Genomic DNA, 26992 nt, shown 5'->3' on the forward strand with positions numbered 1-26992 from the left:
AGTTTTGTGCATGTTCATTTTGTATTAATTCCCGCTTCACAATCACTTCAGCTGACCATTCTGATTCATAATCTTCTTTTATTTTGATCATTTATGCATATCATATATTCTTGCCTATTTTTTCTACAAATTTATTCACAGACTCATTTATTCATATATTGTGTAAAACAATGACTGACAAGTAAAAGATTAATTTATATAGAGTTAATACTTTCTTTGCTTTATTTTCATAGCACAAACTGATTTATTATTTGAAACAATCAAATGGCTGGGTCGTCTGGGACGCAAAGGCAGCTATTTCCACCTTTTGACCACAAGATGTCGTTAGTGTGCATCGTCTTGAAAAGCTTCGAGTAATGAACCTTTTTACGATACAGTTGAGGGGAAGCCTCGGTGCTTCGCAAAGCTTCATTTTTCCATCACTAGCGCAAAAGCACATTAATATAATGCGCGAGGGCGAATATCTCCGCTCGCACGTGGATTAGAGGCTGACATTTTTTGGGAATCCCGCGGGTTGGGAAACAAAATCGCTACGAATCACGTGATTGGGACGAGACAGGAAAAAATGTCATCGGGTGTGGGCGGGACCGGGAATAGTAATGATACCCAACTTTATACACATAAGTTACCTTTTATATAAATAAACTATAAACTGTATATTTTAATTCTGAACTGAATTCTAGTTGCCCTGTCTTGCTCTCTTCCTCTTTGATTTGGTGTGGCTGGTTAAGTGAATGACGCAGTCCGTGACGGACAGATCGTTAACGGCTGGTCTATGTGGTAATACACACTATCATTCATCGACCTCAAATATGGCTTTTTCATCTGAAAGATGTATGTAACTTTGCATGGCCGCTCAATATGATGTTAACCTAGAGAAATGTGCGCTATTGAAGTGTTTGTGTGGAGAGAGGAAGCTGAATAGCGCGCTCGCTGCAGGACAGGCGCCGGTGCGCTCACTTGCTCTTAAAATCTCCGTAATTTTTTGGTCATACAGATAAAAGTAGCCTAATACATCTTTCAGATCTGTAAAGACTCTACGTTTATTTGTGTACACTCAGAATAACAAGGAAACTTTGCGCTTTAAAGCAAACAGGGTGCGCTTTAGGTCTCTGAGCGAGAAACTTCGAAACTCCGTCTTTGAAAAATATACCTATAGAGAGTGAAATGTCTACTTTCAAATGAAAAAAACAAAATTCAAATAGAAAACGTGTGTGTTAGCATGGGTGATTTACATAAAATGTAATGTGTGCAATGTAGCCTACACTGTGCATAAACTGGCTTTCAGTTCAAAATAATAACAAAAAAATACATTTTGGGTTTTTATTCAACTAAGGTGGGCACGCTGTGATCTGTACTATATTTTTACTGTAACTGACAGATTTCGGCCAAAAAAAAAAAAAAAATGGAGTGGGAGGGAATGGGAGTAGGCCTAATTCTTCCGGTAGTGGAACGGGACGGGATTTCCCCCCAGTTTTGTCGTGGGATTGGGACTGGACGAGATTTTTTTTTTTTTTGTGGGAGTGGGACGGGAGAGGTTTGAAAATGCACTCCCGTGTCACCCTCTAACTTGGATTTCCTTTGCTCTGGCACAAAACCGGCCGCGCGCGCTCAGATACACGCTGCTGTCGCCCAGTGAGAGTGCGCGCACTTGAAACGTGTCTCTCCTCTCACCTTTTAGAAGGCGCTATATAAATAAAGATTTAACATTTAACCTCCACTACTGACCAATGAAAATACTATGTGAAATCTAATTGGCTGAGAGGGAACTGAACCTGGAATTCTTTTGACAACCAAAGAGGGATCTTTGCAATTTAATTATATTTAGCAATGTTAATGAAATGTGACCTATATTAGACATGGCTAGGAACTGGGTGCTTGGATGATTTGTACATATAAATAACCTCTGTCCAACTGGCTCTCTGAGCAATTTATCTAAAAACAACATATTATAGCCTATGGCTCTAAAGACTTCATATAAATGATATATGTTATGTTATGCATTATATTAATGTGCGTTCGCGCTACAATAATGCCCTCTCGACATTTGTCATTAAAATAACGCCATCCCAGTCACCAATCCACGCCTCACCCGCTCACTACTGTTTGCCCACCTTTCCGTCTACCTCCCTGGCCAGGCTCAACACAATTAAAGCACTTTTCACATGACAATTAATGCTCATTTGCATACTCAATTGCACCTTTTTTGCATCCCGTCCTTTCAACGTTGTGTGAAAGTCAGCGGTTGCCATGGAGACTAACCCAGTGTAAGGTACACATCATGTTTTTTTTTTTTTGTGTAAATGCGGTAATTTTATTGAGGTAACACTGTTGGAGTGGCTACTTTCTAAATTAACCGCGGATTATGTTTTAAACGCATTGCAAATTGATAAAAAGTTATCTAAAATTCACCTTCATCGCTTCACTCAAAGTAAAAACAGGGAAGGTGTCTCGAACGTTCACTAATTAAATATGTATCTTGTTTTCCCACCTTACCTGCCAACATCACACTTTCATCAGCGTATTAGCAGGTACAAGAGAAAATTAATGTCATATTTAACCCTGCAGTTATGATTTACAGACTGTCTGCAGAAAGGTCAAGGCCTTTCAAACACTTCTTAATTAGACATTGCCTTTTCCCATTAATAACGCTTACATGGGCAAACTTCTAATGACTTGGTTAGATGAGGAAAGCCATATTTAAATCATTATTTAAGTCGTTAAACACCCCCTGACATAACAAAAAACTCCACCATAGCCGAGAATGATCATAGCGTTTCATAAATCAATTATGCTGTCATATACAGACACTGTTTTAATATAACATAAAACTTTCACTGCAAGCTTTCAACTTTATAGTTGGGAAATGATGACTGAAACTAGGAATGTAGAGGAAATGTAGAGGTCCTTGCATACACTTTATTTTAGGGTTCTAAGGGCTGCAATAGGGTGTTATGGAAAATGTGCAGAAAATAATTAATGAAAAGCATTTTTAGCACCATCTATGTTGACAAAGTACTTGCAAATTTAATTACATTTTAATAAGCAGTAAAGATTATATTCTAGTATTTTAAGTCTTCAATTTGATTTAACATATAGTTGCAAGCGTATAAATATATGATTAATTACTGAAGGATCATGTAACACTGAAGACTGGAGTAATGGCTGCTAAAAATTCAGCTTTGGAATCACAGGAATACATTTTATTTTAAAATGTTTTATTGTGTTTTTGATTACAAAATGCATCCTCTGTGAGCATAAGACATTTTAAATAAATGCAATTATTAAAAAAAAAAAAAAAAAGAAAGTTCACTATGACCCCAAATGTATTTAGACATCTAAAAATATATACACTATGCACAACAAAATCTCAACACGTGGTTTCTGCAAACATATGATGCAAGACCTTTTTCTCCTCATAACTAACTTCATTTTTGCAATTGTTTTTAACAAAAAGATGGCTTTTAGTGGATGGCATATTTTCCCTCAACACCTAACAAGCAGAAAGTGTCAATATACAACAATAACAATATACCAATTTTCACAATTATTAGCTATTATGGGGAACAAAAAAATATATTCATGTATTTCCCTGCTTTCATATTTCAGGAAGGGTGCCTGTCACATTTGATGGAGATAATGATCTTTCCATCTTCCTATATCCTACACCCATCCATGGCAACGGCCATGTTCCTTTCAGCGTTTTTCCCACCCCCACCTGACTCAGTCCTTAACTGTGAGTTTCACCACAGCTAATATTATGTAGCATGTTTATGTTTCCATATGCTTCAATCTGGCAAAACTTGGGGGCATATGAGATGAGGGGTGAATAGTTCTTCTCAACTTGATGTCTGACTGTTTACAGGACCTTGCAGGGGCTAAAAAGTCCAACATCAGGAGCTGGTTTGATATTTCATCACAAGCTGTGTCCAATTATCCAGAGGGAGTGATATTTCAGTGAGTATGTATAAATATCCCATTATGGATATACAGTAGAGCACAGCACACTCTGTTCTGTCACCTGTGCCACTGCGAACTCATAACTGGATTTCTCTCTCTCTCTGATTCAATCTCTAAAACCGTTGAGCAAAGGTCCACCGTATTCATCTTTAAATCCTTCCACCTCCATGATTTTCCCTCATATCTCTGTTCCTCTATTTCTCTCTCTGTATATGTCTTTTATCTATTCATCTCTTTCAGTTCACAGCTCTGTCTCTACTTTGGTTTGCCAGGGCCACTGTCACAAGGGCTTCCTCCCTCTCCTTTCCTGGTTTCCCTTTACACATCTATCTGGCTTTCTTCCTTCATCTCTCCCCTCGGTTTCTCTCCATCGCTTCTCTTTTATCCCAGGGTTTCTCTGTTCTTTATTAGTGCCGGCCATCTCTAGGCGCAAGATCAGTGATGTACCTAATGGCCTAATTAGGAGAATAAAACAGCACTCTACCAATACAATGGAAATGTCAGACCGCAAGCTATAATTTGACTTCCGAGTCGCTGAAAGGGCGCACTGAATTTACCCTGGCGACGGGCATCAGCTCAGCTGGGCCTTTCTCTCTCACCTTTATCTAAATGTCAGTCAGGAATCAGTGGATAGGAGGGCAGCCATGCCGAGATGGAGGATCCGGGTGGTTGGTTCCCACATTCGACTAAAGGGGTTTTGTTGATGAGCGAGTGGGGTTTCGTACAAAAAAAAACGAACCAAATTACACCCATAGAGCATCCTCTGAGATGAACTCTCTCGCTGATTAAACACAGGTCACCATTCTCTTGAAAACTTTCTGGAGCATCGCTCAAGTGAGCCCGGGGTGCTTTTTGATCGTTTGAGTGCTTTGTAACTTTGACCGCTCCGAGTCTCATGGGCTCGTGAATAACTGAATTAATAGAAGTGTTCACGGTAGACGTGTCGTGGTCTGACCTGCTCGGTGCCTGTGAAAATAAGTGCTCACCTGCATTACCCATGGCCTTTGACTAGCTAAATGTCCAGGTTGGTTTTTGGCATCACGGATGAATAAATGTTGGCAAATGGCCACAAAAAAAAAAAAAAACACACAACTGAGTGACTGTAGTAACAGGCAACTTGATGAAAGGAAAGACAATATGTGAAAATGGCTCTTTCATGTGCACACGACTGCATGCTTTCCCTTAGGAGTCAACAGGCTTTGACAGTAGAGTCCTGTCCAAAGACACTGATTTGCGATTGACCATTTGCTAAGCTCCACCCTTCTTGGTTACTGTTGCTAACTCAGACAAGCTCAGAACATTCCTGTAAGGGAATAAACTGGAGTTTTCATTCAATGTAATCTTCAGTAAAAAAACAAAAAACAAACAAACTGGTAAATATCAAATTGATGTTGCTCTGATGTGAGTTAGAATGAATTGTGACATCGCAAAGCATTGTTATGTTCAATTATGCAGTAACGTGATTAAAATCTGTGAAGATCGTAAATCTGAGTTTATGCAAATGATTTTCGGCGTCATCTGAAAAGAGAAAAAAGCCTCATTTGAAAGCGATTATTGATAACACTATCGCAGATGAACACAACTCTTCCTATAGTCTCTGCAGCACATTTACTGTAGTACTGTGAATTATTTTGTTACTGCCAACACTGACCTACATGAATACATAAATTAAATTATGTTAATGTTAATTTACCTTAAAGTAAATGTAGATGTTTTTATTATTATTTTTTTATCGATATTATTCATGTTTATTTAAAAATGACAATGACACACTCAAAATGTTTAGAAGTTTGGGGTCAGTAAGTTTTTTTTTTTTTTATGTTTGTTCAGTACCAAATCAACATATTAGACAGATTTCTGAAGGATCATGGGACACTGAAGACTGGAGTAATGATGCTGAAAATACAGCTCTGCCATCACAGGAATAAACTACATTTTAAAATATATTACAATAGAACACATTTAATATAAATTATATATTTTCCCCCAAAATATTACTGTTTTTGCTATTTTTGATCAAGTAAACGCAGTCTTAGTGGGCATAAGAGACTTATTTCAAAAACATTTGAATGATAATGTACTTTAATGTACATAAATTTGGAGAGAGAGAAAAAAATGCTTTTTAAAAATAATTTGCATAGCATTTCGCTAACATGCACACAGATCTTCATTAGACATGTTAAAAAAAGCAAATATTGACAGAGAAAATGCCAGATGAAACATTTCTAAGATATAATTGGTTAGTAGTAGCGTTTTGAAGCAGAACTTTAAAAGCTCAGATGGAAAATTAAGTGTGAACTGACAGAATATTGAAAAATGAGGTAATAAAGTCAATTTTCATACGTGTAGAGGAAGGAATCTGGTGGTAATATGATAACACATGTATATACAAATTCACAGTGTAAAAAAAAATATAACTTATGAAATTGTCTGAAAGATTATCAATAGCCTATGTGTTGACAAGAATGAAATGACTTACTGCAAGTTACAATAACATAAAAAAATTACGTATATAATGAGCTGTTGATGAACTACAAATGCAATCACCATGTTCAGAAACAGATATTAATATGTCTTTGTCAGCTCAAACTTGAAGTGGCAAACTGATAGCTTTAATTTAGCAGACTTTAAAATATCCTTTACTATATTGCGAACACTGAATGGACTGAATTCACCTCATTGCATCTCAGTAAATTCAGCTTGTTTGAGTGAACATTGGACATTTGCACTGTCCAAACAACGAAAGACGGGCGGAGTGTTTGAAAAGTGTTTGGAAACAGTCATTATTTGCGTGTCATGTTTGCTTGAAAGAAGGCAAAGCACGTAATTTCAGTGCCATTAGTGGCACCAGACACACTTCACCTTCAGTAAGATCTTTCCAGCACGCATAATTATAGCTGTGACATATGGCCGTCCCTCTCATCTGGCTCACAACGGCAACAAACCAAAGTGAAGTGTCCACTTCTTTGTCACCACATGAACATATGTATATAAACACTTGTGAGTCAACACAAAGGTACACAAAGATATACATTATCATTAGATGAGCCTGCCTGTGTCCATGCATGCACGTGTGTTTGCAAATGAAATGTTAATGTGTGTGGGAGCATGTGTGTGTGTTGAGAGAGAGATTAACATGTTGAATTATTCATCCTCTTGTTGGAGTTAATAACAGTGGCGTATCAGGGGGATCGGGTCTGATGGTTGTTTGTTCTATGATAAGCTGACGGAGCTCTTATCTCATGGGCCAGTGCTAAATTAGGCTGTTTTTTTTTTTTTCTTTTCCTGATTCAAATCTCTAATGCCTGCTTTGCTTTCTCCCCTATACCAAAGAGTCAAAGCTCACCGTGGACCGGAATTGAAATTAGGCTGAAATTGAAGTCAAAGGGCAAAAATGCATGTGTGTGGCTGTGCAGTACGTCAAAATGAGTCAGCAAGGTGTGTAGCTGAAAACTTGAGTGCAGCAGTGTGTGTATGCGCGCATTTTTGTGTGCCCGTTTCCATTTTTCTGACAGTAAGCAGGTACACACTCTCATTAGTACGGATTACTCAAAACACTTCCTGCTGCCTGTGGCTTCATCCACAAGTGTGACTCCTGTGCGTCTGCGTTTTACCTCCTTCCTTTTTTCTCTGTCAGTGCATGTGCGTTTGTTTGTCCTGTCACTGTCAGACCACATACGTCTCTGACCACAAGGCAAGACCCTTAATTCCGAAGTCTGCCGTGCTTCAAAGTGACATGCATTAATTACAGACTTCTAAACACCTGAAAGGCAAAAGGACAGTAGGCCTCACATTCCTCTAAAATTACTGTCCGGACAAGGAAACGTCCAGCTTCATCTCACTGAATGACAAAGTGCTCATTTTCATGCTATTAATGGTGGCAAATAATCCTCTCGTTCCTGGTTATACGGAGAGGAAACAATCCCTTTTTTTAATGGAAAAGTATAAGGCTTCCATTCTCTGAGCTCAGCTGTGCAGGTGAACTAATTTCAGAGTGCTCTACCTGTAATTCGTCTGAGGAAATGAGGAAAGTCGAGTCTCTGAATTTAAATAATCTACATCTTGAGACAAAAGGACCAATCCGCGCTTTGCAAATGAACAGTCCATCAGCCGGTTTAACACACTCAGTCCAGTCGCATTGAAGGGAGACTGAATCATTTAGCTTTGAAGAGAGACTGAATCATATCATGATTCAAACCCCTTCAGTACAGCTACTCATTTAAAGGAGTAATTCAGCCTTGGCAAGATGGAGTTTTAATAAACATTGGCTGTAATTTTATTAATTTTTTTGGCTATATGGCTAGAGAAACTATGGAAGCCAGTTTCCAAAGAATAAAAAAAATTATAATTCCAATTTTATTTTTGATTTTTTTTGCCGTTCGAAATTTTACATCTCGCAATTATGTCTTTTTATGAATTCTGAATTTGCAATCTCGCAATTCTATTTTTGTTACTCTCACAGAATCCAACTTTTTTTCTTACAATTCTATCTTTTTTCTTGCAAGTTACTTTTCTTCTCAGAATGGCAATGGGAATTCTGGCTTTTTTCTTGTTTTATGTCATCTGGTGAACTTTTGCTAACAAATAAACAGGGATATCTCGGTGCAGGTATTGCAGAAAAATAGTACACATTTTTGTATTTACATATACTACAACAAATAATGCAATTAGTTGTAATAATACAAACTGGTCAGCAGCCTTACCATTACCCTGTGAATGATGGATTATTTGCAAAGAGCTAGTTGGTCCTTTTGTCTCAAGATATATTTATTTATTTATTATTTTATTTATTTTTATTCAAAAACGTTCAGTTCAGAGACTAGACTTTGCTGATGACAAATGAACAAAGTGTTAAAATACTGTAACAATATAAAAATAAAAAAAGTAAATATAAATAGTAACTGACTGCATTCATAGTGTACAATGCATTTCTTAAACTTCAAACAGATTTCTTTTCAGTCGAAGGCTACAAACAACTGCAGATCAAGGCTGACAAAACTTGTTCAACTCGTCTCTATTCAACCTACTGTTAAATACTGAATAGACCCCCATTCCATATATAAAGCAACTCCACTACTCTTTAAAGATTCTTGAGTTTTCACAGCCTTTAGTTTAAGATGAAGTGACCAAGGTTTGAAAGCCTGACTCACTAATTGCTAACCTCTGACTGTGGGTTAGCAGAAAGTATTGTACTGAATAAACGGAACAAAATGTCAAATGTCTCTATACCACTTTAAGTCGGTATTAGCTATAGGCTACTGCAGAAAGTGCGTATTGGGGCACAGGTCTGACAGCGTATGCCTTTGATACACTATTTAAGAATATTAATTTAGCATTACATAAGACCAGGGAGTGTTGCAAACAGTTTTTTTTTTTTTTTTGTAACACCAAGACTTTAACCAATTAGAAATTAGATACATCTATGGCCACCATCTTTGTCTTTTTACAGGCCAAAAAAACAAAAAAAAACAAAAAAAAACATATATGGCTAAATATTTTGAACAAGTAAACTGTACTACCACAATACATTCATGCACTAAATTTAAATACACATACTTTCTAGCGTTAAAACCTAGAGGGTGGGTTGTAACAGTTCTTTGACATTTAATTGAAACAGTTTTATAAACAATATCTCTAAACTTATATTTGAAACATATCAATTTGAGTTAGACGTTGAAGCAAAATTTGCTTCCCTGCTAAATTTGATAGGCTATACTTGGATTTCATAATCTGAAGTTTGTATGTTTTTAATAATGTTTAATAATTGTCATTACTTAAAAAAAAGAAAAAAAAAAGATAGTGAATATGAGAACTGTTTTTGTCCCCTTTCAACTGTATTAACCCACTAAACAATTCTAAACAATCTCCTTCAGGTTCCTGCATTTCAGCGTCTGTGTAACTAGAAACCTGCGTCGATGATGTAACCAGATGGTGAAATTGCTTAGCTGTCTGTGAAAGAAAGAAAAAAGTACAATGGCAAGCACACTTAGTTCAATTTATCTCCAGTCCACCGTGTATACAGTTACGTGTATTCGTTTGGCTCACAGTGGGTGTAATAAGTATTCCTCCCGTGACCTCTAGATGCCGCTAAGAGCACAATGAACATTTCCTGCTGCGCTCTGCTACAGTGGCGTTTATGGAACTGGGATTTTTTTCCCCCTCTCCCTCCTACTTAGTGCCCTCATGACAGCGTGATAAACTACATAATATCATTTCACATGGTGTGTTGATGCAGATGATCCCTTTTAAATAAAGTAGAGAATGATTGAAAACCGCGCTGAGTCGAGACATTTCGCCGTAAATGACTCAGTCGTGCTTGCTATCGCAACTCTCAAGCGTGACGATTGTGTTTGAGTGTCGGGCGAAAGGATAATGTCCTTTAATGGCACATTGACAGCGGTAGCGTCTGCATGTTTCTTAATCAGAAGCATATTTTAAAGGTATACGTTATGTTAATATCATTTTATTTCTTCATAAAATGTATTTCAGATAAGGGGTGTGCATGAGGAAGCTAGCACCTGCACGAGGGATGCGCGCGCAGCGTGACACGGGTTGAAAAGTGGACGGAAATAATCGTTTATTCCGAGTGGTCGCGAGACGCATCCTGAAGTTTTTTCTGCATGCGAAGTTTAGGAGGTATCCCTTTTGGCAGTGTTGCCAGATTACAGAAGAGAAACAGGCAAGTACAAGTGACATCCCTTACCAAAAGGATTGAGTAGAATTAAATTAATTTAGCCTACAAAAATTAAAATTAAAATAAAATAAAATATCTTGCATATACCATTTAAATAAATGCTTAAATCCCAGTGGTTCATCAGTGGTCTGTAACTTGTTGACTGTTGATGAAGCCCACATCTTGTTTGTAGTATAAATATGTTGCTATACTACATTCATGTTGTCACTGTCCTTTGACCCGAATGTTTTTTGACCTAGTGTGTACTAACAACAGCTGCAAACACAATTTACTTTCGGTGTTGATAATTTTTTTTTTTTTTTATAAGTATACAGTTTTTTTACTGGTAGTACAGCTGCCATTTAAGTATTGTTCTCTATTTCACTATGAATATGCTACTGCTTTTCTGCTTTTCATGCTCATTTACATACTTAAATTGGGAATTATGTATATTTGGATATGGGAACTATGTAGAGCATGGCTCAAACTGTACACTTGACAGCAGCAATTAGTAATTGGTCACACTTTAGCTAAACCGCAACAGTGTTCTGGAGCCCCAACTTGCCATTGCTCATGTTTATAAGCCTTTCTATGACAAAACCAGCAATATTCGCTTATAATAAGCGGATATGGCAACACTGGCACTTGGTAATGTTTGGGTAAATACGAATGAGGTTTTGTTGTGGAGTCCACAGAAGCACGTCTCACAAAGCTCCGCCCTCGACGATTCAAAATGATGTTCTTGTATGAGGGACTGAGCGAGCGAGTGAGCGAGAGAGGGGGAGAGCGAGAGCGCAATCGGTCGGAAATCACTTCACTCTCACATAGGCTATCCACAGTATACACGCGCGCGGTGAGCTGCGGCAAGAGCGCGAGCCCCGGCGTTCTCAGTAACACTGAATGGTGAACTGATGATGAGAGCACGCGCACAGGACACTACCGGACATAGCCTTGGAAGATTTTTCTGTTTTCACTTTTACGCACAGACAGTTGTTGACTGAAGGTTGAAGTTTTTGGAGGATGTTGTCGTGTGGAACTGGAGGTTTCGGGATGCTGTGAGCCCGGTCCGGAGTAGCGCTGATTCGGGGTTTCCTTTCGTGCGCAAGGAGAGGACACTTCTCTCTGATGTGCGTAACCACCATCAGCCAAGTTGCGCGCTCTTATTTTCTGACGTGACACTTTTCGCTACAGTTCTAGCGGACCCTTTGTGTGAAAAAGAGGAATTTTAAGGAAAACCAAGAGAGCTGACAGCGGAAAAGGGTGCTGTTTTTGTATCGACAGGATTGCGGTGGTGCTGAATTTTGGATACCCAAAAGCGCTTGATTTGTGGCGTGCAAAAGGAACGCGGCTCTCGGTCCGACTCCATCGGTCAAGACTTGCCTACAACTGAGAGGAGTAACGATCCGTTAAGGTATATGAGATTTTTTGCTATCGATATTTACACATTTGCACATTTGTTCGTCTTGCCAATGTATGCGCTCTCACGTTGTCCGTAAATGAGGGTATAATAAGAACTATGTAGAGATACTTTTCTTTATAGAGAAATGTGTTTGTGTTTCTGTGCATGTGTGTAAATCATAATTACGACAGAAGTAGCCTATAATATCACCCGACATAGTACTGTTAGGTTGCGTGAATATTTGATTTTTCATTATAATGAACGCGGAGCAAATAATTGTGAAGTGCTGCAAGCCTCAGTTCAACTATCCCGAATTTATCGATATCTAAAGTTAACATCACCCTCGATTGTCCTCAGAGCTGATTAGCTCGCATGTGACATGTTTTCCCTACACTACTGCTATTGATTTTTCTACAAGAAACCGAGCGCTGGAGTGGATCGCCAATCTACGCTTGCTATTGCATTTCCACATATAGAAAATAAGCCCTTGACCCCATGGATCCACAGAGATAGAACATCTTCATCTAGCTCAAGTGCCGGTCGGTGTATCTTCGCGTGGATTTTAATCGATTCCTCACTCTAAAATGTAATATTCAACTCTTTCCAGTGCGCTCGAGAATGAGCGCATTATAGATGAAAAAAACCCTCAAAGGAGACCCTCACAGGAACTGCGCCTATTGCATGCAAACTTGTTCGACGCTTGACACAACACCTGTTGCTCTCGTTTTTGCGCATTTCTCACATAGCCCTACTTTTCCATCTCAGTGCGTTTAAAAATTCCGCGGTTAATTTTACCTGCAGAATGTCAACTAGTCAACATTTCACGAAACGTACCGATATCTTTTCTTGTACTCAGTCACCAGTAATCGTTTCTGAACAATCGAAAGCATTGCCTGTCATAACAGCGGAATCCAGTCTTTCTGGCCGCTCCTGTCGGGTTGCTATTAAAACCTGTTCGTCCGGCTGAGAGAAACAGGTGTGAAAACACGGCAAGGCTTGAGTTTTATTCCGCCCAGTTGTGATCGGACATCTCGATTCTTTCTGTGGTTCATTTGTAGGCAAAGCGTTTAGCCGGATGCAATATTGTACAGAAGCCCGCAATGGCTTGCAAATGACCTGGTCTAACTCGAAGCGCATTCATCCGCAGGTAAAAGTCATTTCCCTTCCGTTCTCGTCGAGATCGTGTTCTGTAGGCATCAGCACAACACACCGGCACTTGAGTGAGATCCTCGTGCTGTTCCAGTAGATTATTGATCTGTGGATCTTATAAACACCTTCTCCTGTTTCCCCCCTCCGGTTCTTTAATGTGCTGAAACTATTTCCGTCGCTCAATCTGTACATTTATAGCTAGGTGAATGCGATTTGAATTTATGAAATGGGGGATGGGGGCGGCTTCCAAAGGAAGTCAAAACCAAAGTTTTGTGGTCTTCGTGCATGTTTCAATGAGATTTTAAGTAACCACAAAAGTTACAAGTTAGTCAGGGAGGCTCGTATTTTCACCTAGGCGCTCGCGAACAAAAATCGCGTTGTCTGAGGAGGAAACCATAGCAACAGCAGACCGCGAGCCTTTCGGACGGTAAGTTAACAAAACATAAATGCTATCATGTTTTATCAGTTTATTATAGATTGACGTTTCAATATATATATAACAAGAACTTTAGTGTTTTGATTAAGACCCCTTTTTTTGTTGTAGTTGGTTGTTTGGACGTATGTTCCCTGTAAGCTCAAATAATTACGTCTTGTTAGTCTTCTATATAAATTCCGTTTAATAAGTTGAAAGATATCGAATAATTCGCACATTTAGGGCATTTGATCATGATACAACGAGTCTCCTCATTATAAACAGCCCTTAGTAAACTTGATGGGCGTAAACGCTCCACACTGAGTACGAGAGTCCAGCGAAACGGGAGGAAATGAGACTTCTCTCTCTCTCTCTCACACACACACACACACACCGAGAGACAAATTTAAGGTGATCGCTTGAATTAACCGAAACTTCAACATTGTAGAAAGCAGAGATTATGCTTGCACATTTAGGCTAAACTATAGAGGTGTTTTCTTTGAGATTAAAATGTACCTCACTTATTCCAAGTAACCTCCTGTAAATGTTTTTAATTTGGCACTTTATTACAAATTACATGTTGATTTGACTGTAAATGAAGGGTAGCTGGTGGCTGTGAAGTGGTCAACAATATACACAGTACAGTGCCCGATTGAATGGAAAGACTCAAAGGTAACAAGTTAAATGCTTGAAGGAGTTTCTAGTCTGTACTGTCATACTTTTTTCTTTTTGATTAATATGTCAGTGTTATTAATTATTGTATAAATTGAGAGAAGTTCATTTAGCATTTTATCAAATAATTTTATATAGGCAATTTCCAGCTAAAACATATAGCCTACATTTTGAGCTGAAATGATACATTTCAGCATTTCTGTGTTTATGGGTCAGTTTCGCTGTACAAAATAATATGAATTTCCTTCATTTTCAGCACTTGAAAGACAACATCTAGAATCCTTCAACCATGCATATAAACAATTAATATAGTGTACGTTTATAGTGTTCATGGAAAATAATTGTCTGTTGGTCAAAACGACTAAATAGCAAGCTATCACCCAGTGTTGAGCTTTACCGGCCTTCATTATTTTCCCATTAGTTTCAAAACAAATACATATACATTAAGTACAAATTATGGCTATTTTGCTCATTTTATTTCAACCTCGTCTGTTTAACCCATAATATTAGCAGCAGTCGTCCCGTCTTTGTCTATTAGAGTGTGTATGTGTGTGTTTAGCCGTGTGTAATGGTGTGTGAGAGTTTGTGTGCCAGCCTTGTGACTGGCCAGCTCTCTCTGTGTAACAGCCTGGTAGACAGCAGCGGGGCAGCAGTTCATCTCGTCTGAAAGCGGGCGCAGACTAATCTGGCCCCACAATGGCTGAATGAAATAATTAAAGTAATCCTCTGTGCCTCGCACTTGGCTAGGGAGGGGGGCCTTGGACCACCCATCCTGAACGGGTCACTGAACACCGTGGAGCTGGTGGCCCTTAGAGCCTAGATGGCTGCAGTCGAGGACAAAAGCTCACGTGAACTCAACTCTTTGGCTGTGGGCACTGGCATCAAAGTCTTGACGCACTCAGTGTTTAGAATGTGGTTGGTTAGTATTTATCGCCTGCTGAACTACTTCGTTTTAGCTCATTTATGTGGTTTAAGGAGGATTCGTGTGCGTGGTCTCCATGAGAATAAGCGTATATGAATGTGTTTTATTCACAGGTCACTACACACTTTTTCGATCTCCTTGCTGATTAATCGGGAACATTGTTCAATTGGTGAGTCTATCGGCTTACCTCGTGTAACAGTAAGCAAATAAATCTTCGGCTTTTCTGCTATATTTTTCGAACATGCATTTCAGGTGTGCACTAAAATGTCAGTTGAGCCGGATGAGTTAACCATTAACCTAGGACAGATGCTGCACTCACACTTCCTTCTGAGTCAATCATTCTCCTGGCTTCAGACAAGAGCTGACTCCTGAACCCTCATAAATGTCACCGCTTTAATTTAATTCTTTAATTATCGCATTGAAACCGGGATGGGGAGGGGTTAGAACAATCATTGACTGAGTGCGTTACCATGACGCAGTGCCACTGCTGTGCCTCGTCCAGGAATCTGACTCCTGCCACGGCGGTTACGTAAATGCTTTTATTGCTTTATTTTCCCTAGAATCACCTTGCTGTTTCATGCTGAGCTGGATACCACCTGGGGGGGGGGTGTCTTGGCAGAGGTATGCCATCCTCATATTCCCATGGGGTTTTTTTTGCTGGCAGAGGAAGAGTGAGCTTTGGTAAAATGATGAATTCCTCGTTACAAGTCTCTAAAGAGGAAAGAAGGAGAGCGAGACGGTGAGAGTGAGGGAGAGAGAAAATCATACAGCAATTTTAAAGCATGTCAGCGGGGGAGGCTTTAGAATAGTAATTAGCCCGTTAAATCTGTTAACCTCCCCCTGCGCAACAACACAATGGCCTTCTCGACAGTATATATATGAGCGCGTCTCTGAGAGGGCACGGTAGGGCATAAAAGGATGGTGTGTGTGTGTATGAAAGAGAAAGACAGAGAGATGTAGGAGGTGTTGTTACAAGAGACCAGGTGTGAAATGAACATAATGTGGTTTTTGCAGACAGGAAATGAGAGGGGAACCATGCTCCCCCAAAGGCTGATGCGAAAATTCTGGCCAAATGTACCGTGAATAATCCGTAAAGAACTGATGGTTAGACTCCATAGGGGAAACGCCTTTCTTTGCGCTCACAGCTATTGATTATATTAATGACATCCAGCTTATACACAGCAGTACAAGATGAATTAGGCTACACAGCCTGAGAGCCGAGCATAAATTCTCACAGGATTATGACAGTAGTCATAAATACCGCACTCTGGCGACGCCTGTCTCCCTGCGAGGAGATCTTAGCTGCGGCTCGACGATGGCACATTTGAAGACGTTATTAGAGAGGTGGACGGTGTGTGTTGATTTAGGGCCTGTCATAAATCGCCTCTCTGACCATGTAATGATGACGATCAAAGCTCGGAGGTGAAGAAAAGCCCCACCGACGGCCTATTGTCATTGTAATGTCTAGGCTTTTTGTGTACCTGTGTGAAGGCTAAGTGCTAACTCTCTGAAACTGAAAGGAAAGCCGTCTAGGTAGCAGTGCTTGATTTGACTCTGTTAGGGCCTCTTGTGTCTTGTAAATGTTGCTGTCGTTAAGACACGCCACTCTTATGCACTTACACATTTCCATTACAAAGGAGAGTTCTTAGCCAAAAGCCCGAGCCGTTGCCACCCTTAAATTTCATATACTCAAACACTTTCAGTTGTTTTCCTTTTTTTCATGACCTTCATGTTTTTCTCTAAGATTTTCCATTTTCCCGAGCCTGTGCTCGCAAACACTCGCTGACATTCCTTTGCTGTGGTTGTTTTTAGATCTTGTGTGTTACTTTTACACACCCACAGATATACGGTGCATACATATGTGCGCACACGCGGGCTCACATTCTGAGAAGAGTGTGGGAAAGGATGTCTACGGCCCACATTGGGGTTCCCAGTGTACAGTGACCCTTAACACAGACTCTTTATGCCGGGCCCTGGAGAGCGAATGTCGTGAGAGCTTCTTAAACCCTTCATCGCAACAAACAGATTCACACGCTTTTCATGTTACGAGAATGTTTTTGAGCTTTGTTGACTTTTCCAGCACACGATGAAGATGGGATGTTTTGGTTTAGTTTATATATAGTTCTTGTCCTTTTTGTTTAAACAAATAGCATTTTAGTGCCATTTTTTCAGCCCGGTTAATCCTTGACCCAGTGCTTTTGAGGTCCCTGCCCTGCTTTTTCACATTGACCTTTTTTTCATCAACACACGGTACAAAATTCAACACGCACCTTCAGTAGAGTCTCTGACGCATAACTGTGAAATGCCAACTCCATAAGATGGTCGTTCGAAACCACAATGAGAGATAGGTTGTTTTAAAGGTGATGTATTTTTCACCTCTCCAGCCTCCTCTGCGGTCTGCACTGTTTAATTAGCCACATGAAAGTGTGCCAGAGTCGTCTGTCTCGACAGATTCAGAATTAGACTGTGAAATTAGTAAGAAACGAGTCAAGCTCTCATCATATGTGTGATCAGGGTCACGCATCCCACCCTTCATTTCAGCCTCATTAGTGCATTGTTCTCCCTACAGTGTCGTTGCCTTGTGGCTGCAGTTGTGCGAGTGTGTTTGTAGTCACTGGTGTCTAATTTGTGTGTATTAAAACCGCCTTTAGGGGAGCGTGTGCTTGTTGCAGTTACCTTAGCCATTTTTGATGTTCTAACCACACATTCTTTGTAATGTGTTTGTGAAAGGCTCGCAATGTCATGTGTCTGCTAATGGAAAAATATTGAATGGTACATGCACTAAACTACTACAACCAATCAATACTGATGAGTGTATGGAAGAAGCCATTTCCTATTAGTCACCAAATGGCTGCACCAATATGCTGACAGTCATTTTTCTTTGTATATTTGTGGTTTTTAACAAAGTTACACAATGCTATTTTTTTCAACCTCATGGAAGGTGACATTTAAAGGCTGATCTTGATTCTTTAGGTTTGGTATTCACAGGCAGAATGTAACTGGTGGCAGCACTCTCACATCCCCCATTGGTTCACCGCTGGGTCGAGTTGAGATGTCTGTCTCCTCTGGACAGTAATCTAGCAGCCCTGCCTCATTAACCATGGGGAGCGTGGTGGGATAACATTCCACATATGTTACAGGGGTCTGCAATTACCACAGCGGGGAAACATCAAAGTAACATGACCTTAAACGTGATGGATTAACAGAAACTGATTTATTTATTTGATTGTTCTTTTTCATGTTCTTTTGCAGTACCTCATGCTGAGGTTGTTAATGTTTGGTGAAGTGGCAGGAGGGGGCTGTTGTCAAGACGCCCTCTATAGCCCATCTCACACCTCTCCGAGGTTGTGTGATGTTGCAACAAATTGGGAGCCATTTGCTGTGAATAGCTATCTGCTGAAGTGGCCATTGGAAGATTAGAAAACCACACTCTTCTGCCATGTGTTCAATAACTTAAAGACAGGAAAGGGAAGATTCACATGTGATACTGCCTTCAAGAAACCATCATTTTGGTTTCATTTATCTCTTAAAAAAATAAAAATAAAAAAATAAAAATTTGTAGTTTTCTCCCCATGGTCCTAGCATAATGGTGGTCTTTCTTTGTCTGGCTACTATTCAGAGTAAAGCATGAGTTAGAAGTAAAATATGAGTTAGAAGAAGAGCACGGTGACAAGATAAATAGACGAGACATTTGCGAAGGAAGTGGGCAAGAAACACTATAAGAAACAGTCAGATATGTGTGAAGGAAGCGGACAGGAAACACTCTGAAATTATAAAATAATTATTTAATAAAAATTAATAAATACAAAACCAAAAATTTACCATCAGATCTTTGGTTTTATATTTATTTATTTATTTTTTTCTGTTTTGCCCCCAGTTTTCACTGTGTTTTTGGATTTATTTTTTATTACAGAATAAATTACAGCTTTTAGATAAGGGGAAGAATTGAGGTAAATTAACTAAAATAACTAACCATTAATAAAATGAAGAACATATTTTTTTCAATAAGCTGAGAGTAACATTGGCCAAAAATACATTTAATTGTACTTCCTTAGGATTGTTTTTTATTTTATTTATTTTTTTAGCTATAATTTTAGATATATAAATGTTGGTTGGTTTTGGCTGAAATAATGCATAAGAATCTTGTTGGTTGATTTTGATGGATTTCACACTTTCATTGACCCCAGGCATGGTTCTGGAAATGAGAGCTGAGACAGTTTATCAATAGCTTGGAAAAGGTAGATCAAGCAGAGTAACAGCATTATTTGAATGGGCATCACTTGTCTGCTAGCTTCCTCCTCTCGTAGGGTCAGTCAGCCAATGCATCTCTCAGGAATACGGGCATATGTTGTCTTTATGAATTAGACATGACGTGAAGTTTGCAGAATGAAGGTCAAACACAAGTAACTGTTTGTGACACATTTACTGCCTCTAAAAAGGAGCGATCAATCATAAATCCCAGGGAATCAGTACCATAAAACTCTGTGGCTGCCATTGCTTTACAGGCTTCTTGGCACTGTCACAGACTTTGAAGGATTATGTTTTAAGAATGGATGTTTCTCTAATCTTATTTGTTTGTTTGCTTGATCTTTTGCAGCAACAGACTGATGATGTGCCAGAGTGCCAATGCGATGTGGTCACGGTGGAGTGCCATGCTAGTGTGGATGTTCCTTCTCTTCTGTTGCTCTGCAAATGTAGTCAGCACCATCATCTACCAGGTGACCGAGGAGCAGCCGCCTAACACACTGATTGGCAGCTTGGCATCTGATCAGGGCCTGCCAGACACCGGTCACCTTTATAAGCTCGAGGTGGGCGCTCCTTACCTCCGTGTCGATGGCAAAACCGGGGATATCTACACCACGGAGACCCCAATCGATCGTGAGACTCTCAAGGACTGTCGCAACCTTTTCGAGGGTGATCCTTGTTTCCTAGAATTTGAGGTATCTATTACAGACCTGATGAAAGGCACAGGACCGCGGCTCATCGAAGGCCGCATCGAGATCTTGGATGAGAACGACAACACTCCACAGTTCTCTTCACCCGTCTTGACATTGTCGATCCCAGAGAACACACACGTGGGTGCGCTTTTCGCAATACCTGTGGCCACCGACAAGGATTCAGGAAGCAATGGCATCGCCGATTACGCGCTAACGACCGGCCCTGAAGCTGCCAACCTTTTCAGCCTGCAGGTGGCGCAAGACTCAGATGAGAAATTGCCACAACTCATTGTATTGGGTAACCTGGATAGAGAGCAGCGAGATTCATATGACCTCAACATAAAAGTGGTTGATGGTGGCTCTCTACCCCGCCAGAGTAGTGCCCTACTCAGGATCACCATTACAGATGCCAATGACAACGTGCCCAAATTTGAGAAGTCACACTACGAGGGTGAGCTCCCAGAAAACAGCCCAGTGGGTCATTCTGTTCTACAAGTAAGTAATCTCCTTTTTAAGTCATACTTTCTATCTAAAACTAAACAAATGTAATTTAAAGCTAAAGTTATGTCATATGCTGGAAAATTATATATACTTTGAATGCGTTATTTCATGTTGCATGAAAGTGCCTGCTGAATTCATAATAAATTATTCTTATAATTATTATTATATTTAAATGTTATACAGTGAGTGTTTATGTTTATGTATATTTAATGTTTATTATGTAAAATATGAATTAAGTAAAAATATCGTGACACAAGTGTCTCAATAAACTCACCTGTAAGCAAGTATATGTTATGCTAAACCTTTAGATTGGGCAATAAGTAATAGAGGAGCTGATTTGACAGCTTGGCAATAGAAGTGCACTCCAGCCCCACATACAGAGCCTGACAAGCTCTTGTAAATGGAAGTCTCAGTTATCCCGATGGGCTTTAGCCTCGGTTCCCACACAACAGGGTTAAAGCAGAAGAAATGGGAAAGCCAAATCATATTTTCACAGGCAATCGATTGATCCCTCATAGTCCCTTTAAACACAAGCTTTACAAAACAGGAGAAAGGTATTGACTGGCAGTGAGAATTACATGTTGAATTGTTGTGGAAACGAAAGCACTACTAAGATTAGGATAGCCATGAAGCCTGGAAGCTTTCCAAGATCAATCTGAGGCAAGTGTCCAGGCAAAATTTTTTATTAATGACTGTTAATCTCTCAGTCAACAGTTAATCCATGCAACCAAGTTGTATTCAAAGAGCATGCCAGAAGACTTTATTTTCCTCTCAGTCCTCATAAGCATCCTTTGAAGCCAAAGTAAATAAGCAGTAGTGGTATTAAAACAGCTTAATTTTGATTTCAGAGGGTTGTAAATGTTGATGGAGTGTTTCAGCTTGTTCAGAGAAATGCTCTTCAAATACATTAAATGAAATGAATTCCCAGTTTGCATGGAGGATGAAATGGAGTGACTCATATAGAGCAATAATAACTTAAGCACCATGACTGCTTCAGATTAAGGATGTTCGCTGTAATACATGGACTGAAACACCATGCATGTTTCATACACAGCCAAGGACGGCAAGAGGAGAGGATGCAGCAGGAACAAGGGAATCTTGATTGTTTGAAAGCTTTAATCAAGCCACACTTCGATTTAGAGCTGTTTAAAATTATTCCCAGGTCCACAATAGACCAGCACAATGTATAGAAATCTGTGCCAAGACTGAGTAACTTAAGTGATGTCTCAAATTAATTGCATCTAGCAAACTAAAGCTAATTCTGGATAATTTAACTTAACACAAAAAACAACCCAATCATATTTAACCCCTCTGAGTAGTGAATTTCCCATTTCTCTCCTTATATAGGCCTATTGAAAATTGAGTAATAATAGCATTATGGTATTACTAATTAGTGAAAGCACAAGCTGTTTTCTGTAATAAAATGAGGTGTGCTTTATTTTAAATTCCAGGAAAATTCAGTTAATTTATTAATTAATCTGCTGTAGTTCTTGGATGAGCTTAGGGTCTTTTTTAAGTGTGTTAAGCATATTTTTGGCATGCAAATTCATTGCTACTTACAATGATCTTTATCCATTTGCAATGGTCCTGACCAAGCATTTTAATCCCTGTATTGACATTGTTATTAACTGTTTTGTAAACTAATGTTTCAGTGCTTTGCTTAGTTTCATTTGTGTTGTGTTGATTTAGGTGAAGGCCAATGACTCTGACATGGGACCCAATGGAGAGGTGACCTACAGCCTCCACCAGGCATCACCAATTGTCCAGAGGCTCCTTAGCATTGACCGCAACACAGGCATCATTTTCGTCAAAGGCTTGGTAGATCGTGAAGATATCAGCATGCTCAAGTTCTACGTCCAAGCTAAAGACAATGGTCCACAATCGAAGAGCTCCAAAGCCCTTGTGACTATTACAGTGAAGGACCAGAATGACAATGCACCCTTAATCAGAATCCGGGGCATTGGCCTTGTGACGCATGAAGATGGTGTTGCTAACATATCGGAGGACATGCCTGTAGGCACAGCTGTGGCTCTGGTGGAAGTATCAGATCGTGATGAAGGTGAAAATGCAGTTGTGACCTGTGTGGTCGCAGGGGATGTCCCATTCCAGCTGCGTTCAGCTAGTGAAACAGGCAACGACCGCAAGAGGAAATACTTCCTCCAGACAACCATGCTGCTGGACTACGAGCGGATCAAAGACTACAGGATTGAAATTGTAGCAGTGGACTCTGGCAACCCTGCACTATCCAGCACAAATTCCCTGAAGGTGCAAGTGACAGACATGAATGACAACTCCCCGGTCTTCTCGCCCACTTTGTACGAGGTAGAATTTGCTGAGGAGAACCAGCCAGGTGACAAGGTTCTGGATGTGGTAGCTACGGATGCCGACAGTGGGACTAATGCAGAGCTGACATACAGTATAACTAGTGGATCAGTCCCCGAGGGGCTATTTGAAATTAACCCTAACACAGGAGAAGTGCGTGTCATGAGCCAGTTGGACCGTGAACAATTAGATCACTATCAATTTCTAGTTGCAGCAGCTGATAAAGGTGTACCAAGCTTGAGAGGAACTGCCACTGTTGTTGTTAAGGTGCTCGACAGGAACGACAATGACCCTAAATTTATGCTCAGTGGTTACAGCTTTTCAGTCCAAGAAAACATGCCACCCCTTAGTCCTGTTGGAATGGTAACAGTCAATGACCGCGATGAGGGTGACAATGCTCATGTTCAACTCTCTGTAGAACCAGACAATGGCAAGTTTATGATTCAAAATGGAACGTACACCATACTTTCAACTATTTCCTTCGACAGAGAAAAGGAGAGCACCTACAGTTTCCGACTTAAAGCTGTTGACGGAGGTGATCCACCACGATCCTCCTATGTTGGCATTACCATTAATGTTCTTGATGAGAATGACAATGCTCCATATGTCACCAAGCCCTCAAACTCTTCATACAAGTTTTTGGATCCACGCACCAGCCCAGAAACCCACGTAGAACGTGTTGAGGCAGAGGACATGGACATTGGTTTAAATTCGGAGATGGAGTTCAGTATTGTAGGGGGCAACCCGCATGGCTTGTTCCGCATCTCTTCAGAAGGTGAGATTACGTTGGCTAAAGAGTTCACATCCAAACACATTGGTCTCCACCGTCTGGTCGTAAAAGTTAATGACAAAGGCACGCCACCACGCCATACAACCGCACTGGTGCACATTTATGTCAATGAGACCATCGGCAATGTCTCTCACGTTGAAGGACTTGTTGGACACAGTCTTTATACACCACTTGAAATGGACATTGCAGGTGATCCCGATTATTCTCGAGATGGGCCAAGTAACATTATTTTCGCAGTCTTGGGTGGCTTTTGTGTGGTTGTTCTAATCATTGCAGTGGCTATGATCATCAGGCATGTCGTGCTGAAGGAGAATAAAAGTGGCTACCAGGCAGGCAAGAAGGAGACCAAAGACCTCTATGCCCCCAAACCAGGACCTAAGAGCAACAAGAACAAGAAGGCAAAGAAAAGCAAAGCTCCAAAGCCTGCCAACCCATCTGAGGAGGATGAGGGGGGGAGTCTCCAGAAAGGCCTAAAGTTCAACCTCATGAATGATAGCGTCAACGATAGCCCTAGGATTCACCTGCCGCTCAACTACCCCCCTGGGAGCCCAGACCTGGGGCGACACTATCGGTCTAATTCTCCTCTGCCATCCATTCAGCTCCAACCTCAGTCACCTTCTGCCTCAAAGAAACACCAGGCAGTGCAGGACCTGCCGGCCACCAACACCTTTGTAGGAACCGGGGACAACAACTCAACAGGCTCAGACCAGTATTCGGATTACAGCTACAAGGCCAACTCTTCAAAATATAGCACCAAACAGGTAGGAGACGACTTCGAAAGCATGGCAGGGTACCACAGCACAGGGTACCAAAGCCCAGGGTACCCCAGCCCAGGGTACCACAGCCCAGGGTACCACAGCCCAGGGTATCACAGCAACGGGTATCACAGCAACATGGTGTGGACTAAGGGCATGTATTAGGGGCTGGAACTGAATGAATGTCAAACCAAAGCTGCACTGATCACAAACCCCATGCACATCATTTGATTGACAGAAGTTTGTTTTTATTGTCAATCTTTTTTTTTTCTTAAATTCTGTAGTATCATTTATGCTCTGAAGGAAAAAATGACTTAACTTAATTACTACTTATTTACATGAAGGAGACAACCCTACACAGTCTTATTTCCATTTTGATTTTCTTTGAGAGGGTCATTTTCAGTTGTACAGTGTTTATTACTGCCCCTCAAAAGATGATCAGAACTGCTTTCAAAAACCTTTGAAACACATTTGTGATATAATAACCTTTAGACCAGAGAGATGTGCCTTATTTTTTGCTCTGAAAGACAACAAATAATAGCCGTTATTGTTTTGATATCTTTTGTTAGGCTAGCTTTAGGTAATTGCACAATTGTTAATGTGTCAAAATGATTCTAAAAATCATTTTTTTCTTCTTCATAAAGAAAACTGTGCGCTGAGTAAGCTAAAGTACACAGGAAAGTCGGACAAGTAAGCTCCACATATTTGAACGTTTCCATGGCACATTTTGGCGGGCATTAAAACTGTCTTTAATTATTTGGACCCTGTTTAGTTGGAGTTGAAGTGGGTTATTTTTACAGATTAATGGTGGGTAATTCCCCTGTTCTTTCTCAAGCTTCATTGATTGCACATGCAAAGAGTGCCTTTTTTTGTTATGTACACAACTAAGTGGATTGGCTTAATGTAGATTAATAATCAGCTACAGACGTCAGAGTGTGCCATCGAACATTGTTGAATTATTAACTGCGGGATTTTCTACCAGGCTGTGAATAATGTCACTGTAAATAGAAAGTTACTTGACATTAAAACTCTTATCACTTTTCTCTAGCCTACTGAACAAGAAAACCAAAAATAAGTACCATTTTTCTTGGACTGTGTTAGCAAACCTTTGGAGACAATCATTGAAGAAGGTTTTTTGTTATGCAAGTTGTATATTGTGAATGTTAATAACCAGCTATATGTGCTGTTGCGTTAGCGTGTGTGTTCATCCCTTAAGATGTTTGCTTTGTTCTGTTGCAGAATGGCGATGAACAACCTAAATAGCTTTATATAGAAGAATTTGCTTAATTCGTTCTTAACACATCAAACTTTCCCTAATACCAGATGTGTAAATAGAACTAACGGATAGATCTTGAGATCTCAGCTGCTTTGATAGTGGCTTCATCCTCCATTTTGTACATTTGAAGTCTGGTTCTAAGTGAAATGTGTTAATATTTAAAGCAATAATCACGTGTGTTGTTATGCTGGAAAGATGCAATGTTAAAAGGATGTCCTGCAGGAGCGGCTAGTTTACACACAATGCAGCATACGCATGCAAGTTGAATACGAACCCTTGCGTTCTGTGTGGAGTGTGTATCATCTGTGGAACTGTATTTAAAGCTGCAGACATCCCCATTTCTGTTTAATTTCTGTTATGTGTTATATTGTTTCTGTTGATTTTCAATTTGTATTTTGTATTTTTTACAAGTAAAGCAAGTTGGCTTTCAATAAAACTTTTGTGAAGGTGTTACATTGTGGAGTTAATGTTAAACAGAAACAGTGCATTGAAATTACTCACCAGGGGACATGAATTCTTAAGGTACAGTATTTCATTTCCATATTCCCATATTTATTTATGACATTGCCCTTTCTTTATACCACATTTTACCAGTAAACATTCACTTTTTATTTACTAACCGACACCATAAAAATTTCTACTTCAAAAACTATTTGAAATTCTCTCGGTACCAGTGAGCACAGGTCAATGTGCTTGCATTACCGCAGCTATTATTTCAAGCTCCCTAAGTTGATAGCTAGACAAATGGATTGATTTTTCTTTACTATTCAGCAAGTTTAGTTTTATAGTATTCATGCAATAATGTCAGTCTTATGTGATCCATGTCTCAACACAGTTAATATGACACATTTACAGCATTGCTCCTCTGGGATCGAGCCAAACACTGAGTCACTGAGCTTTACAAATGCATTACATTTTTTTGGATTTCATGTGTGTTTTTGTTTTTCTCATTCATGCTGCACATCACAGGAACAAAATCATGTTCTAAGAGGATTTGAGCAGTGCAGACTTGGCGTATCCGAATGACCCTAGAGGAAAGTGAGGTGTTTTGTACAGGTCCTGTCAATCAAAGCCCTTTTTTGGGTCCCATCCTTAGATTCGAGGAATGGGATCAAGGGATGGTTGTCAGAGGTCTTGTTAGGTTTTTGTACTATTCGATTGGCTCCTTGTATGCCGGCAGCTAATCTGGGCCCCAAAAAAGACACACACACACATGCAGCCTTT

General features: G+C 39.9%; 1 protein-coding gene across 8 annotated transcripts in view; it reads left to right on the forward strand.

Annotated features, from left to right (window-relative positions):
• Positions 1 to 679: 679 nt before the first annotated feature.
• Positions 680 to 26992, forward strand: part of pcdh1b (protocadherin 1b) — a 258051-nt gene continuing 231738 nt past the window's right edge. For 2 of the 8 annotated variants that reach the window (XR_009274092.1, XM_058797251.1), the window contains exons 1-6: positions 683 to 780; positions 3610 to 3736; positions 3866 to 3957; positions 10450 to 10639; positions 19785 to 20619; positions 22315 to 24498. Coding sequence is in view for 7 of the 8 variants with exons in the window: in XM_058797251.1 (XP_058653234.1) it covers positions 10581 to 10639; positions 19785 to 20619; positions 22315 to 24498 (3078 nt within the window). In the remaining variant the exon portion in view is untranslated. Of the gene's footprint in view, positions 781 to 3609; positions 3737 to 3865; positions 3958 to 10136; positions 10360 to 10449; positions 10640 to 11409; positions 12045 to 12578; positions 13609 to 19784; positions 20620 to 22314; positions 24499 to 26992 lie in introns of those variants that run through there. The other 6 variants (XM_058797245.1, XM_058797252.1, XM_058797249.1 and 3 more) reach the window with 6 other exon arrangements.

The sequence above is a fragment of the Onychostoma macrolepis genome, chromosome 14 (genome assembly GCF_012432095.1).
Source record: "Onychostoma macrolepis isolate SWU-2019 chromosome 14, ASM1243209v1, whole genome shotgun sequence".
NCBI lineage: Eukaryota > Metazoa > Chordata > Actinopteri > Cypriniformes > Cyprinidae > Onychostoma > Onychostoma macrolepis.